Here is a 17,788-nt window from a genome sequence, read left to right as displayed (position 1 = left end):
CTGCTGAGGACTGTTGGCATGCTGTGTTTTGGGTCTGTCTATGCCCGCATGGCAGCACGTTGGCAGTGCCAACCCGGACCCCTATAGAGGTGTAGAGACACTTGGCATTTGGACCACATGGGTCAGCTGATAGTGATTGAATGATCGATGTTATTCAAAGACAGCGGTGAGATGGGTTGGCACTACCCACGGTGGCTGGCCAGTAGGCACACCTTTGTGCTCCATGGGTATGTCATCCATGAGTCTTACGTACTGTGTGTCCTAACCAATGGCGTTGCCCTTCTCACAGCCAATCACAGCTCACCGTTACACTCACTCTCCAACCCAGAGGACCCTTGCAGGGGAGGAACAACTTTTTTAAACCAGAGGCTCCTCATTTACTCTTCTCTCCTTGCTCTCTCTTCATGTCCACTCACTGAAGATGGATTTTCTTTGTTTTTGTTTTTCCTTTTCCTGCATCATTTCACCCAACAGATGTTCCAAAGAATTTCACTGTCAAGTGGGCCACCAAGTCAACAGTGGTCATAGCGTGGAAGTTTTCTGAAAGCAGGTCGCCATACAAATGCACGGTGAGTTCATGTTCTCAAAACAAATCCAGGATCAGCTGAGATACACACATAGATAAGTCAGGTATTCTCACTGAGTAAACTCAATCAGGTTTTTATACAGATATCAGTACATCAGAGAACCTCAGATAATAATCAGCGTTAAGGCCAATTCATTAAATGATTTGACAGTTTATTGGCACAGATAGTGATTGGAGGCTTATCAACAACATTGAGAAGCATGGTCAATTGACAAATTAATGAAATGATATATTTATCATGAAAACTGTTTGAAAATATCCCATTATCAATCACTTACAATGTATGAAGCCTTACAAGGACAAGACTACCAGTAACAGTGGTAATTATTAAGCAATGTCAGTACAACCATTAATATTAAGGTTTTGATTTAAATTTCAGTGTTAGCCAGCATGTGACTATCCAGTTGTAGTCTTAGCATTACAGATGTAATGTGCAGCTCGTAAAAACTCTTATAAATCAGAAAGCAAAAATAAATAAATAAATAAATAATTCCAACTTTTGGCTTTCTTCTTGTGCAAGTATTAAATAATGCATGTATTTTAAACTGCCTTTCTATTTGTACCTGTTATTTGTGTCAATTCACTCATCAACTGCCTGTCCCACCAATTATCAACTCCGCTTCTGAATGACCCATTGAACTCCAGATTGAGTATAACCGACACAAGATGGATGTAGATGCCGGGCAGATGAGGGTGTTCGTCACTGAGCTAAAGCACAACACCACCTATGAGTTCAAGGTGACATGCCAAGAGAGTGTGGATGGAGGTCCAAGACACCGTGTTGTGGCCAGGACAGCGCCGCTCATTTTGGTTAAGAAGCCCAAGTTGGACACCTATGCTGACCCGGATAACATGCTCATCATGTCCTTCCCGCCATTTGATAACAAGGCTGTCAAGTGAGTAGAGAGTGCTAAAATACTGTAAACATCATCTGCATTGCCTTTAGGAATAAAGATGATGCCTTATACAGTTGTTAAATATTTAAATATTGTATAGGCTTTATGTACAGTCACTGAGTCTGACAACATTACAAAGATGTACTATCTACATTCTCACTCTTAGGAAAGGAAAAAAAAAAAAAGCTTGATTATTGAAATCTTTATGGTTGCAATGTTTTCAGGAGCTACTATGTGGTGGTGGTGCCACTTAAGGGGACCTCTGGAACAGTAATGAACCTGAAGAACCCTGATGAGATGGATATGGAAGAGGTAAAAGCTTTTTAAAGCTTAAGTGGTGGATTTACTTCATACAAGAAATGGTGAAATTTATTTGGAGAACTGGATCATGTAGAAAGATGTATGTGGTATGTATGTATTTCAATACATTGGCAGCACTTTGATGATGAAAGGGCTGTCATCTCTTTTCTATAAAAATCGTTCGGGGAGAGATTCCAAAGACACATGTTTGTGTTACCAGCATGTGCTAGCTGCATTGTGCACACCATGTACCAGAAATGGGCACACACAACACAGGCATAAGTACATCTCAGCTATGCTAATTTATCCCCTGAAGCATACAGAAGAGAGAATTACACAGTCTTCTCCCACTCTTCCCATAGCTCGGGGTCACCTTGAACACCAGATCAACAGCAACCATCCCTATTGGATTTGGGATTACACACATTCCCTCTGCTTAGTGCCTGCCTCTGTCTGCAGTTTGAACTGAATGAAAGAGCTTGAATGTTGGTTTGGGGGGAGTTGGAGCTCGGTTGCATGGAGCATTGCCAGACAGCAGGTTTTTTTGAATCCAAGGATGCAGTGGCACCTACTTTTTTTTTTTTTCAATTCCAAGCTGTTCACTAAAAAGGGATGCAGTCAATTAATGTAAAAACTAACCTTTTTTTTCTTTTTTAATAAAACTCTATAGACAGGCAAAGAGAAAATCCTCCTTGACTTCATATTCTTCTCTGAGACATCAGACAAATGCTTGAGATGACTTAATTGTTGTCAGTGTTCATTTTTATTTGAGAGATTAGTCAAATGACTTGGGACTTTTAATGTGCAATACGACCATGAAAAATGTTTAACTAATCTCCTGTTACATCATTTAGCTATTACGAGAGGTGAACCCAAAGCGCCGGACACGGCGCCAACTGTCTCAGCTGGATCAGAGGAAGCCCTACATCACAGCCTGTTTCAAACAGCTTCCCTCCAGCTTCACTGTAGGATCTGACCACCGCCACAGCACCTGTGAGAACAAGCCTCTTGAACCTGGCCAGGGATATGTCTTCTTCCTTCTGGCTGAACTCAATGCGACTGCCGGGGTAGGCTTCCAGCTAAGACTTGTCTTGCTTTTGTTCTTTGTTTTATGTTTTACTCAGTGGCAGTTGATTTTTTTTTTTCGCCGTCAGTGCTGTGTACTGTATCCACATGTATCATAATTAATTTTTTTTATTTATTTCCTTATTTCTTGCTATTGCTATCCATTTATGTTTCACTGGATATCAAACATTATCCACCTCTAACATGTGAAATGACACACTTTCAGTTGCATCCTGCATATTGATGACTTTGATTTGGTCTTTTACTCTTCAGAAAATGTTTGCAACCAGCCCCTATACTAACTCAGTGATAACGCCTGAGCTTGTGGAAACGTTGCCATTAGAGACTGGTGATGGACTCATCTGGGTGGTGGGCCCTGTCCTGGCTGTGGTCTTCATCATCTGCATTGTCATCGCCATCCTTCTGTACAAAAAGTGAGTTGGTTTTAGAATCGTAATATATAATGATGTTGAACCTCAAATGACAGAAAAAAAAAAAAAAAAACTTTCATTGTTTACAAGTCTTAGATGAAATGGCCAAAACTGGAAATATTTTTCCCGAGATGTTTTAGCCATTTTTTGCATCACCTCATCTTGAAAGAACTTTTGTATTTTTTGGTGTTTCTTTATGTCACAAGCTACATAAGGTGCAATTTTAATAATTTGTTTGTTTTGTGTGAATTGGGATAAATGTGTTTTAGATTGTTTGTTGTTTGTTTTTTCCCTTATCCAGCAACATACAATGAGCATTTCTTGTCATTTGATGTTGAACCAGTTATTTGTTTGTGTTACTGTGAAATTGGGCTCTTGGGAAATAATTGCATGTTAGGGGAGAATGTTGAAATAGGGGCATATTTTGTATTCATAGGAGCATGATAATCCAAGACCCAACAATCTTGGTGCATGTTAAAATTATGTGGAAAAAAGATGGTTTTGGGAAATGAGCTGGTTGGAGAAAGAAGAGAGGAAGAGATTCTTTGAGAGGATGTTTGCTAACTAGACCAGCGGTGCAATCAACTTTGTTTATATGATCATAATTCAAGATTTTTTTTTTTAATGCAAATGTACAATGAAGGTTTTTGTAGTCGCAACCATAAAGCAGTACATTAAATTACAATGCGAGACATCATAAAATTGTACGCAGCGGAAATCATAAAATTAAAATGGTGACATGAATAGGGTCCTTGCCTGGTTTTAAAGGCAAGGCTGCCGGAAATTCACAATCATTATCTGAACTAACTAGACTAGTTCAGCTAATCAGTTATTTGTGGATGTACGTTACTAAATATAAATATTGAAAAATCACAAAAATGATAGGTTAGAGATTCTAGTAATAATTGTATTGTACATATTACCCACTCTGAAATTCATTGCTACAAAATATGGCCAGTCATCGCTCTAATTCGGCTTTTTTGAAAGTTATTATAGTCATTCATATATTGTCTGCATTCTTTTATGTGACTTTCATTTAGTTGTAATGGACATTTTAAGTGTCCCTGCTCTCCTGTCACGAGACTGACCTTCCTGTGCTATTACAACAGTGACACAGTCGATATTTCACCCTTGTTTTTCACTTACTGCTAGTATGAACTGAGCAAACGAGTATAAAGCAAGAAGTCCCCCTACATACTAGGGAGGATCTTTGAACTATCTAAAGGGAGCCAGGGCTGATGTGAGCAACACGAGTGCAGCTTGCTACTGTCAGATGATCCCTGACTGTCTGACCTTGCCTTACCTCCGTCATGGTGGTTAGGGAGAGTAACATCTCTCCTTGGATCTCTCTCTTTTTTCTCTCTTCTCTTTCTCTCCACCTCACTGTCCCATCTTCTCCCATCTCTCCCTGGTGAATAGTGTTTCCCGGGTCTGCCCTTGGCCCTGACATTCCCCTTTCCCATCTGTATCTGCACCCTTGTGCACACACATATAGACACACACACACACACACACACACACACACACACACACACACACACACACACACACACACACACACACACACACACACACACACTCGTGCACATAGACACAGACTCAGCCTTACAAATGTATGCGCGTACTTGAATCTTTCATTGAGTACTCACTCATTCTTACCCACTGACACTACTGCACACACAAACTCATGCACACATAAAGCACACATACACACACCGTTCCTCCAAATGCTGATGAGCTTTATCTCGCTCTTTGCGAGTCCGGCAGCGACCCCTGTGAATTTTAAACTGCTCTCTATTGATTTATCTCTCTTCTTGCCTCCCCCTCTCCTTTTCTCCTTGTGTGTTGTGTTTTCACCATCTTTATATATTTATTTGACTCCTATTGCTTTCTCTGGAAGCAGCAAACCTGACAGGTAAGGCTTAGTCTTACTTAGATCTAATGCATTTTACAAGAAAAGACAAAACAGCCTGCGTCAGCAAGAAATAAATGCATTAATTAGTGAGGGTGAAGGAGCTTTTTGCATAGTTGATACATGTTCCTGGCTTCCCTTTTCTTGATTTTATCCTCAGTCTAAACTTTCCTGACCCCCCCCCCCCAAACCACCAGTCGTTTGGACTTGTTAAGGTATTGAGACTGTTAACTGTCAAGTTGGAACAATTGTTCACTAAAATTTCTTCTTTTCTGTTGTGTTGTACGTCTTCCCCTCTTCCTGCTCTTGGTTTGTCTTGCTCACAGTCGTAAAAGAAAAGAGTCTGAGCCACGTACAAAATGTCTGCTGAACAATGCGGATATTACGCCCCACCATCCGACAGACCCCGTGGAAATGAGACGCATCAACTTCCAAACTCCAGGTACAGGAATTTACAAACAACATATACTGAAAGTCATAATGTTATCTTGTTAACACAAGTATGGTTTTGCTGCACTATGATTTGATAATGACAGCGAAGTTTATTCAGGAAGTCTCTGGAACATTACGGCCACATTTTTGAGACTCTTTCGGACTGCTTGGAAGAAACCTCTGTAACTGAAATGTAAAAGAAAAAGACAGTTTTAAGAAAAAGTGGCGAAGAATGTAAACCAATAGCTCTTGTATTAAGAGGCATGCAGCTTAGCAAGTTATTAATTAAATAACAAACATGTCACTCATCCATGACAATGTTACACTGATAAACACAAGATAAAAAAATCCGGCTATTTTGTGAAAGTGATGCATTTCCAGATTTAATTTGTGCAGAAGAACGTCATGTCAGTGCTGTTCCTCCATTTCATTTTGTTTGACGTAATTTGCTTTCATAACTACCTGCAGGCCACATTTGTGCATTCAACATGTCCTAAAGTAACAATTAACTAGTGATGAATAACAAATAGTAATCATGCCTATTGTAGTGGAAAAGAAATCCTGTTTTGTTGTCCTAAGTCTGGTGTTACGAACACTTTGATTATCTCTGAATGTTTCTCCAGTGAAAGCTTGTGCAGTATTTTCCTTCACTCTCCTTTACAGACCCTTTTGTTTTGGTTGGCCTATCTGTTAGCAAGCCTCATATAATTTGTTGAGCTTAGGTCTGAACCATAGTGCATGTTGCGAGTCTGTTGTTAAAGCGATACTTCAACATTTTGGCAAATTGGCCCATCTAGGGCAATTCGGTAGTCATTTAGAACAGCATACTTACTTTTTTTGTGAGGGCGAGCTGTTGTTTATTCAGCGGTGCGTCTGAGGAGAGCTTCACGGCGGACATAATGGAAGTGGACGGTACAGTTGCTTCCCCTCGTCAAACTCATCAAATACACAATCCAACAACCCCAAAACACACTTTGGTGGACACGTTATAATCCGCACATTCACTACGCTGTGAAACACCAACAAATAATATTGTAGCGTTACGACATTGAAGCAAATATTGGGAACTACTTTTTCTTTTGAGATCACTACGCCCAGACGCCATGTTTAGTAAGTAGTTCCGTCTTAGCAATCTTCGCAAAAAAACGCTCAATCTCGTAATTTTGCATTAATATTTCACAGCGTAGTGAATGTGGGGATTATAACGTGTCCACCAAAGTGTGTTTTGGGGTTGTTGGATTGTGTTGGATTGATGAGTTTGACGAGGGAAGCTACTGTACCATCCACTTCCATTATGTCCGCCGTGAAGCTCTCCTCAGACTCACCGCTGAATAAACAACAGCTCGCCCTCACAAAAAAAGTAAGTATGCTGTTCTAAATGACTACCGAATTGCCCTAGATGGGCCAATTTGCCAAAATGTTGAAGTATCGCTTTAAATTAACTTCCCGCTGCCCCATTCCAAGCCATGGATTTTGATTTTCGAAACTGCGCTTGATCTACTTCTACTTTGAATTTAGTGTATGCTTTCTAGTTATTCTTTACAACAAGGTAAAAAAAGAAAAAGTGGATCCCCCTGAGCCTTTAGAGTCAAGGTCTCCCAGCATTCAGGTTGTATCGTCTCATTCAGTTGTTTGACATATGAACCCACATTTTCAAGAAACTTTTACCCTGGTGCAAATGCCACGGTTCTTCCGTACCCTAGTGAATTTTGAAAAGAGAGGGAATTCTCCAGAGACTGCATAAAACAGCCAAACTTTTCTCTTTTTTCCATCTATCTGTCAACCAGGGCCAGTCCCTGTTCCTTCTGTCAAAAGGCTTGGAGTTCTAAATAGAACATCTCTCCTTTGCTTGTTTGGGAGTAAAACCATGCTGTCTTGAGGTTTTTTTTTTGTTTTTTTAAATCAACAAACTGACTTCTTTTTTTTACATTGCACAATAATGGACAGAGATGCAAAAAAAGAAAAAAAAAATCTTACATACAGAAACCTTGCATTCATTTGGCTCTCCTTATCTAAGTCGTGATTGATACTCAGGGCCCTATCATTGCTTCTGTAATAACGGTGTCATTGTGGCCATTCTTCGTATTTGTCTCTCTGACTTCAAGTGCTTTCCACTGTCCCTTCAGCTGCCCTTCTTCCGTCTTTCGAACAATAGAGACTCTTCTTACAGTCTCTTGCTCCATTACGTAATATCCACCAATAAATGCTGAGGGTTCTCTTTATATATGGCGACCGTTCCCATTCGACAGCCCTGTCGTTGTTCCACAGAATTAGGTGCTGTCGTTATCTGCGTACCCGAGGAATTTAATTTGAATGGACATTTTAGCCCAATTAAGTGGGCCGGTGAGCATTTGTGAACATCCCCATCAGCTAATAGCAGCCATTGTTCAAATGAGCATACTCCCAGTGCAGTTATCCAAGGCCTTGCCGATCCAATAGAGCATATGCCACATTGGCAATGTGTGCTCACTGACCCCTAGTGCTGGAGAGCATAAAATGTGTTTTTTATGAAGCTTCCAATAAGCACTGTGTTTGAGTGAGAATGTCTATGCTGTGTGTTTGTGCATGCGTGCGTGCGTGCGTGCGTGCGTGCGTGCGTGCGTTTGTGTGTGTGTGTGTGTGTGTGTGTGTGTGTGTGAGTGTGTGTGTGTGTGCGTGCTTTAAAGCCTGTAGGTGATGTGACAGCCTCACAATGTCATCCCATAACTCCTTGGGCCACAGAGTGTCTTGTTTTGTCATTATCTTCATTGGTGCCTTGGGTTTAATTGGCAAATGGGGCCAAAGTAATGAAGCAGTACAACACAGTGGATATCTACTCTATCTCTGACAAAGATATTCCCTTTGGAATAAGTGCTCACATTGTTTTTTGTTTTTTTAGCCCATCTTCTTTTGCACTGTTGTTAAAAAGCTGGTGAATTTCAATCTTGGATATTCATCGCAATTTTTCCAACAAGCACTAAATGTTTAAGGTGTTTTTTTTTTGTGATCAGATTTATTTATCTATTCATTCCATCATTTATTAGGACCTCGAGCTTCTGGGCTTTAGAGCCTCTTCAGTCAGGTGTCAAGTGCCGAAGTGAATGGTCTCTTCTGGCCATTTAATTAAAAAAATGTCTGTAAATTGACAGGAGAAATCAGTTTTATTTAGTTTACCTTTCATCATATTTCTGACATTTTTTATTATCCCGTTCCAATCCCTTCGTCTTTATCTCTTCACTCACTGATGTAGCATCACACATAGCACTTCACACTCCCGTAATTCTGTTAAAGTCACTTCCACATTTATGCCATTTATACACATCAAACATTTTCTTACACACACATTTTTTTTAAAGTCAGACACCAGCGAGTCCCTCGCATGTACCAGCAGCCTACTCAATTCTCCAGATTACTCCGATGGTTGTAACAACCGTGCCCTCCCCCTCCCAGTTCTGTCGAAGCACATACCCGCATACAGCACACGCTTACACGTAAACATAATCAGACATGCCTGTACCTCCTTCCTGCTGTGATGAATGACGTTTGGAGACAGTAAATCAGAGAACCACCCGCTAGGTTTAATTAGTCATTGTCACAAATCAATTAGTGAGAGGGGGATGTTCAATGTCTTCATCTCCCCGCACTCATCTGGCGCCACTGGCACGACATTCTTTCACCGAGAAGTCAGTGAAAGATAAAACGCCATCGAGAAGTTCCGGTGAGCACAGTTAGGCTTAGCAGTGGTTTAAGTAAACTTACGTTTCATTTTTAATTTGAAGATATTTTGAGTATCAAAAGAAACACCAGGAAATAGATATTTCAAATTCATTTCTTTAAAGTCAATTTCTAGTTGTTGTTTTTTTTTTTTCCCTTCATTTCTGCCTTTTTACAGACGCCCTTGAAGCAAAGCATCTTTCTTTTTCAATCGATCCACAGCTTTCATCTCCTTGGTAAAATTTCTTAGCTTCTGCTTGACGGACAGGTTGGCCACAGCCCATCAAACTGCATCTCTTTGCCACATGTCCAGTTAGCGTTGTCACATATGGCTACGTTCTGCTTGAACAGCTTTGTGACCTGAGAATATGTGAACATAACATTGACCGGCTGCAGCCTCAGAGGACTTCTCCTCTGGAGCAGATAAGATTTTGAGCCACTGCTACACTCCTCAGAGCTCTGACTCCCATCAGCTCCAGCTCTGCAGCTGTCAGTGAGGAATGTGGGCACTTTTCCACACCTTTCACTCCTAATGCCTCGGCACCAGGCCACAAACAAAGAGACCTTTCAGTTCTGGTTTTCACCGGCTACCATAAGCTGTTTTTCCTATGTCTGTCTCATTTTCAGTATTCTTAACAGGGCCCTTCATATTGAAACCTTAGGATAGCGAGTCAGTTTTTCTTTTCCTGTTGTCGTGGGGCATTTTGGTAGAAATAGTTACGTTGTGTGTGCAGTAGGCTTAAACACCAATAACCAATCAGTCTTCTCTTGAGGAGGCTTATGAGGCTGTCCAGAGTTTTCGATAATTCAGTTGTTGGTGGAGAGCTCAAGGAATCGAAAGGAAACTCAGTGCGGAGAAGGTGAACTGTTGGTTTAGTAAGAAAAGAAAGATGTGCATGTAGAAAGTGAATTGATAATACCTTTATGTCATGGCCTTTCATCAGTTGACCCTGACACATTTTCATGTTTTGTGTTTGCATAACTTTTTCTACTCTTTTCTGTTGCAATATAGTTATTTGAAATCATCTCCCATATGTTTGCTACTCTCTACAGATTCTGGTCTAAGCAGTCCTCAGAGTGAAGCAGATTTTGACTATGAAAGTTAGTCTCAATGCTTTTAGAATTTGCGCACAAGCTTTCTTTATACATTTATTTTTTTGTTTTGTTTTGAGGTTTTTTTGAGCACCGCTTGCCTCAATTTACGAATACATAATTTGCCTATGTTTGTTTTTTCCACATGATAAAACAAAAGTTCAAGCACTAATTAACTTGTGTTTTTTTTTCTATTGGTAAACTGGGCTGTTTTGTTTTATTGAATGTCAGTCACAATATTCACTTGGGCTGTTGGCTGTGCATTAATCCACCATGCATAAATAATATAGAATCACCTTTGCTGATGTACAGATGGTTAAGAGGTGCATTATTTTTGACAAGAGTACAGTGTGTTATTCTGCTTTCTCTTCCTCCCCTTCCCTACCTCCTTTTTTGTTATTCTTCCTCTTACTTCACTACCACTGCTCCATTTCCATTCTGAACCAACAGGGTCTTTTCTGTGCTCGCAGATAACGAGCAGAATTAATTAAAGCAGTGGCAAACAATGGCTCGACATTTGATCACCCCTTCTCCTTGCTCGCTGCAAAAAAAAAAAAAAAAAAAAATCATCCGAGAGAAAAGCAGAGTTTCTGGTTTTCCCCTTTCCCTCCCTCGATTTTCTTTGCTTGCCCAGACATCTTCCCTTTTATATGGAAATTTGCAACATCATAAATAGGCTTTAGGAAAAGCTGATTTGGCTTATAAAAAAGAGTCATTATATTTTTCAGGCGCATCGACTGCAGATCGGGGAAATTGGAAATGTGTAATTAGACACTAGTTTGTTCAGGTTTTTTGTGCATGTTCAGTGATCAATCTGTTGATTGCCGTAAAAAAACACACACACAAAAAAAACAGGTTTTAAAAGGCTAGGAAAAAGCATTTGGTCAGCTGGTTTGTAACAGAGAGGAGAGAAGAACGGTAATTTGACCTTGGTTGACAGTGTCCAGCGATAGGTCACAGTAAAGTCTAAACTGAAAACTAAATATTATCTTAAATCATTGCAATGCAGCGTCAGTAAATTTGATATCAGAATGATTTAAAGTAGAAATCGGTGTGATCGATCATTTGTCCTGGAAACAATACAGTGATTTTGGAAAAGAAAAACCGAGTGAGAGAAGAAAAAAGATCTTATAGTTTTGTTTGTTTTTTACAGTAACTTCCGAAAGCAACAAACCAGAGTTTGAGGGAATAAACAAATCCTGATATTTGTAACCTTCAGCCTATCCCACTGGCTGTGCAACAAAGCTTATTTTGATGTATATGCACACACTTTGGGCTGCTGTACCCTAGCAAGCACTTAAACATGCAGACAGTAGTGTGGGCAGTAAACACTGACTGAAAGGAACTGATGGAGTTTGAGTATGCCTGTAACTCACACCCACAGATACACAGGGACACACACATAGTAAACTACACCACCGCTCACACATAACCAAACACAAATATTCTTTGATCTCTCCTCAAACAGCCCACTCTTGTTCTCTCAAAGAGAAGGAGGGCTCAGCATTTGCATATACATTTATTTAATTCATTCATAGCTTCTAAAATGTTTTTCTTTTGAATTCGAAGCTGGTATATTGACATCAACAGAAGTGATTAATACCTCTGGCATACTGCCTCCCCTATGATCTGCAGGGTGTGCTCACTGAGAAACTTGAATATAAATAAACATTTTGTTTTGCTGTTAGGCATTAATATTATCTGTTATACTATTATCCTAAAATATTGAACTTTAACAAAAAAAATACACATTCGTTGTGAAAGAAATTATGTTAAATTGACCATTGAGAACACTAGCTTTTGTTGCACAAGTCTTGTCAAATTGGCAATCCAAGAGTCGGCATATGTCTCCTATATGGTTTGTTATTTTCATGCAGTTGAGACGGCCACGTTGTTCTCTTGGTGTAAAACAAATTAGCAAAACTAATGAAGACTGTCAGTGCTTTAAGAGCCGAGCACCCCTCTTCAGCTCAACAAAAGCAACCAAAACATTGGTGACCTCTGTGACAGTGGTGGGATATTAAGCATTGTCAGACAAGACAAATTAAGTATGATTAATGTGATTATGTCTATTTCCATTCCCAATTAAACGTAAGTGACTTTCTTGTGAGGAGACGTCAACGTTTTGTTGACCTCAAACGTTGGCAGAAAATAGGTCTTTTGCTAAATGTAAAAGTGTTAAGTATAACCAGAGTACACGCAGGGACAGACCCACAATCTTTGACTGCTCCATATTCCATTACATGGCCTCAGCATTATGCTACTAAATGGATTAGCGACTGGAGTGCACAGCAGTGCTGATAACATTATACCAGCAGCAACACAATATTCACAGGATATTGGAGCAAGGCGGGGGGAAAATAGGGAAAATCCCCACCCAAGTGAAAAACTTGATTCATTTTTGAATTTGATCAAATTGTTTGGTTGAAAGAGAGCATAAATTGTGTAGAGGACCATATGGGACATACAAGTAGAAATACTTGTTGGTGGTTTTGAAAGGTATGGGATAAATATGCCTTGACTGAAAAAAAACCAACAGGTTTTAAAAAAAAAAAAAAAAGGTGTCTTGCTTGCTTTGCACGAGCTGGCTGAAATGGAGCAGCTCACTGTGTCACTCAGCATCACTCACACTCCTAAACCTCCTTATTCCTCCTCTCTCCCTCTCACCACCCTTTCCATAAACCCCCAGGTCAGGGCTCGATCCTAGAATAAGCAGCTATTTACAGAGGCAACTGTGAAAATGGTCACAATGCTGACAACACAGCACAGGCTATAGTAGAAGTAGGGGTATGTACTCCCTCACAGTAAATGCCTATAACTTGAGGGGGAAACAATGAATCTCACAGTGTTTACTTATAACTACTTATATGTCATGTTATATTTCCCTCGTGAAATCCAAGAGAGACTCATTTCCATCACAAAGTTGTTTTGTGGTCTCATGACCCAGTATTGAATTCTCCTTTTTTTATTTTTTTATTGTTGATAGCAGCCATGAAAGCAAATGCTACTTTTCATTATCTTCGATGAGGAGTACAAAGAGTTTTTATCAGCATGCACACTCACCTGATAGAAAGAGTATAAAGGATCTCTGGTGTTTCTTAACTTTGATGTCTCTATCAAAACTGTGTTGTTTTTTTTGTTTTGTTTTTTTAAGTCTTGTATCATTTTAAAGTACGTTGTCTTGTTATTAAAGTTATTGATGCCTCTGAATGTTTGAGTCATAATTGAGCACAATCAGCAGCCTTTGTTTTCTAGGTCCGACCATCTGTCAGTATTGCTACATTACAGCCTAGATCAACATCTGAGCTCTGGCCTGGTTCAATAAGTGACTATAACATCACCAGTCAATATGTTTTTGCTGTGTGTGACATTCACCACGTTCTGCACAAGCTTCCTCATCACTAAAACCTTTGTTTTGTAAACAAGAAGCTGTCACTCATAACTGATTCGTGGTGTCATGTTGTAAGTTTTAGTCACGCATCCTGCCAACAGTGTTAACGCATTCTCTTCCTTCTCGTTTCCCTTTGTGGAATTTCTTTCTCTTTGTTGGGGCTCATGAGCAGGTATGATGAATCACCCTCCTATCCCAATCTCAGAGCTGGCTGAACACACAGAACTTCTCAAGGCCAACGACAACCTCAAACTCTCCCAGGAATATGAGGTAAGTGGGCCAAAAGTTCAAAGTTCAAAGTTGGCTCAGATCATTGATTTCTGTCTGATTGTGTTTTCATTGGAAAAGGACAAGAAAGAACCTTCTGCTATGTCTCTTCTTTTTAAATTCCCCATTCTTGCTTCTTGGCAGCACCGTAGCTGGCAGTACTTGAGCAATTATGAAATATCAGTACACCTCAGCTGCTTTTTTTCCCCCACATATATTAGCAGAGCACGGAAATTGTCATTCTGAATTACATGGAATTTCCCATGGTAGGATGCTGGCAGCCGCTGATCTCCCAAATGCAATTTCTTCAAATTCTTGGTAAAATAAAAGAATTATTCAGCTGTACTACATCCAGAGCAACAAGATAAAATGTCCATCCAAATATTTTTCTAGGAAAGAAATGTCAATTTGTGATTACCTGAAACTTTGTTACCACTTTAGTACCATATTTTCTTCCTCAGCAGAACAGACTCCTGACTATCTTCAACATTCACCTCCGAAAATGTAACATATCGGTAAAATGATAAATAAATGACTTTGGAATTCTTCAAAGACCCTAGTGATTTTAAACTAAATTTTTTCTTCCTTCTTCAATAAAGACAGCCATCTTTTTTTAAACCCAGAACTACTACACATATCCAGGCTCTAACAAAGTGTGTGTGTGTGTGTGTGTGTGTGTGTGTGTGTGTGTGTGTGTGTGCGCGCGCGCGCGTGCGTGCGTGCGTGCGTGCATGTGGTGCGCGTGTGTGTGTCTGTGTAGAAAGGGTAACTGAGCTGTCTGAGCTCTGAGACCGCAGCGGTTATAAATGACACCAGAGTTGATTAGAAATCAGGAGCGCTGAATCAGCTCTCGTTTGCATACAAGCAATATCCCCTCCCTGCCATCCCTAAATCACACTGCCTGTCGCCTCGCTGCGCGCCAAGCTAAGGTAGAAAGCGGGCACACTAGCATAGATTGCCGTCATCATGCCTGCTGGTGGATGTTGGTGGATAATGACTTCTCATAGCAATCCAGTATTTCTTGGGTATCTATTATTTATAAATCCACATCCGGGCTGTATACCAAATGGACAAGCTTGTTCCATTCGTTGGGGAAGAGAGACGGGAGAACGTTATGCCAGAGTTGATGCTTTGCTATGAGTACAACTTCTAATTACTTGGCTTTGAAAGAGCCTTAAACCACCCGCTCAACTCTGTCTTTTTCAGTCGCTCTGCGTCCGCTTGCCCCTTCACACAGCCACCCCCCTAGGAAAAATAAATGACCAAATTAAATAGAGAAGTGTAATTTTAATTTTGTTATTTTCTTGATGAATGGCTGCTCGTCCTGGTGCCCCAGCTTGCCAAGCGCAGCTCTACGGGGCTTTGACTGATTGGTTTTTAGCCAGGCGGGATGTGAGAGAGGAGAAAAAATTGAGGAGAGCAGGGCGAGGGGAGAGAAGAGAGAGATGAGGTGGAGAAGCTTGGTTAATGATGAGGATTCAGTGAGGGGAAAGAGTGGGGTTTCACAGCTGGAGAGTAGAGATGAAGAGAAGTTAATGTGACAAACAAACTGCAATGAAAAGGCAACCACAGTTTTACATGATGATGCTGAAGGCCCAGAGTTTATCTAGTGCCAGGCAGGTGGGGACTGTGTCCTGAAAACCACGTCTTCCTGACAGGAACCGTCATTCATCTCCGAGCACATCATCATGGATCACAGGGTAGAGGGAAATGGGAGAAAATGTAGTTTGTGAAAGAGGAGTTTGAGCAATTATTGTCCAGTTGGTTTTCAAATCACTTTTGGAAGCAGTCATCCTTCAAAATCAGAGCTGGACGTTTGACAGTCACATTTCCAAAATGTAATTTACTCGAGAGAAAAAAAAATACAATTTACAAGTAGGGTTTCCAGTTTGTGAAATGAGAGACTTTTCAGAGAAAGTGACCCCAATATTAAGAAGCATGCACTCATAGTTATCAATAGGATCATTTAAAAGCGGAATAAAAATAATCGAGTAGGTGGAGGACTGTTTAACAAAGAGGGGGTATAAACATCAGGGAGGAGGTGGTAGATGAAGAAGATAAAGAGAGATAAAAGTAGAAGACTTTGGAGATGAAAAGATGCTGATAAGAAAAATGGGGACAGAGAAGGGGATGGTGCAAACACAGTGCAGAGAGAAAGAATAAAAGATGAGGTTAGAACACAGGGAATCTCTCGTTGCTGTAATGATTGCGTGTAGATTGCATGTTATCTTCCTGACTTTTCTCTCTCTGTCTCTGTCTCTCTCCCCCCCCCCCCCCATGCTTAACTGTAAATATTATTCAAGTCGCTGTCACCACACTAACAGAGCAGAGCACACATCTATCAGCAAACAGGAAATTGTGTTGGAATATGTAATTGTCCTGACAAGGATTCAGAATATCTATTCAGGGCTCTTGTTTTTTCAAGAGGCAGCTGGAGTTGTCTCGGACCTTGTTCCACGCGCCTCTCATCAAGGGGGGTAGAGGCGTCCGCTTCAGCTTCATCATTATTTGTCTTCATGCAATCTCTTCATTAGGGATCTACATTTGAGTAAATGTGCAGCTGCTGAATTTCAGTCAGTGTGAAAAACACAGTGTTCTCTTTCTTTTTGCATTTCATGCTTTCTTGTTCTCTCCTGCTCCCTCCCCTCTGTCCATGAAGACACTGAGGCTGTATTGTTGCAGCACAGCTCCTCTCACGGCCCCTCTGATTGCTTCTTTATGTGTGCATGTTCTGCCTGTGTCTGCCCCCCGTCAGTCTATTGATCCAGGCCAGCAGTTCACCTGGGAACACTCCAACCTGGAGGTGAACAAGCCCAAAAATCGTTACGCCAACGTCATTGCCTACGATCACTCCCGAGTCATCCTGGCCCCCATTGAAGGTAAGCCTCATCTATCATAACACTCTTCCTCTAAAACCAGCTCAGCTTTCTGAGCAAAACACTGTCCACGTGTTGAGAAAATGTTTAATACATCAAAAAAAATCTAAGTGCATATTTTTGAAGTTCATATCTGTACAGCAGCTTATTTTGCCTGGAACTGAATAAAATTGAGGTTCACTTTTTATGATGACAACAAGAAAGAGAGGTTGACAAAAAGGAATGTATGAACCGCACAGCTGAACTGGATTAGACAAGTATTGTGTTGGCTCATTAGGGAAAAACAGGACAAAATACTGCAGTAACTGGGGGGAATAATTCATAGTATCTGAAGTTCAGATACAGTTCAGCAGCAACCAGTGACTTCTTTTTTTTTTTCTTCAGAAAAAATAGCCTTTTGTTGGATGTTAAACTAAAACATTTTTCAGCTCAATTATTTTTAAGGGAGGTAAACAGTTTATGCAATGAATTCTTTGAGTGTTTATAAAGGACTTGTTTAAGCTCATCTTCGGGCCCAGCGCTCCCATGTCACACGGCGCCTGAACCAGGACTTGAGCCAGTGTTTTCAACGTCCCATTTGTCTCATCAGATCTGCCCCTCTCCCTTGAATTGTCTCTTAACTGCTCATAGACAGAGTACTGAGAACATCAGAGCCAGAAAACCTCTTCCTCTGACTCCTAAATCTCAAGGGACATTGTCAGAGGTAGTCACCCTTCACCGCTGACATTGTTCTGGCTTTGCGTCTCCAGAAGAGCTCCCGACTCATCACAGTAATGCCAGACTCCCCTACTCCAGAGTACTCGTCTTTTGTGTTTGTAACTGCTCAGACTAGATTTCAACATTTCGC

The 17,788-nt window shown here is 40.6% G+C and overlaps 1 protein-coding gene across 1 annotated transcript in view; it reads left to right on the top strand.

The window, feature by feature from the left end:
• Positions 1-17,788, top strand: part of ptprsa (protein tyrosine phosphatase receptor type Sa) — a 225,866-nt gene that overhangs the window by 181,981 nt on the left and 26,097 nt on the right. Inside the window, exons 18-26 of the mRNA XM_030082488.1 lie at positions 475-569; positions 1,232-1,482; positions 1,707-1,794; positions 2,637-2,849; positions 3,121-3,281; positions 5,182-5,193; positions 5,517-5,632; positions 13,971-14,068; positions 16,821-16,944. Of these exons, the coding sequence (XP_029938348.1) occupies positions 475-569; positions 1,232-1,482; positions 1,707-1,794; positions 2,637-2,849; positions 3,121-3,281; positions 5,182-5,193; positions 5,517-5,632; positions 13,971-14,068; positions 16,821-16,944 (1,158 nt within the window). The remainder of the gene's footprint in view (positions 1-474; positions 570-1,231; positions 1,483-1,706; positions 1,795-2,636; positions 2,850-3,120; positions 3,282-5,181; positions 5,194-5,516; positions 5,633-13,970; positions 14,069-16,820; positions 16,945-17,788) is intronic.

Source organism: Salarias fasciatus, chromosome 23, assembly GCF_902148845.1.
Source record: "Salarias fasciatus chromosome 23, fSalaFa1.1, whole genome shotgun sequence".
NCBI classification, from domain to species: Eukaryota; Metazoa; Chordata; class Actinopteri; order Blenniiformes; family Blenniidae; genus Salarias; species Salarias fasciatus.
The sequence above is the reverse complement of the archived record's forward strand: the minus strand, read 5'-3'. Positions and strand labels throughout refer to the sequence as shown.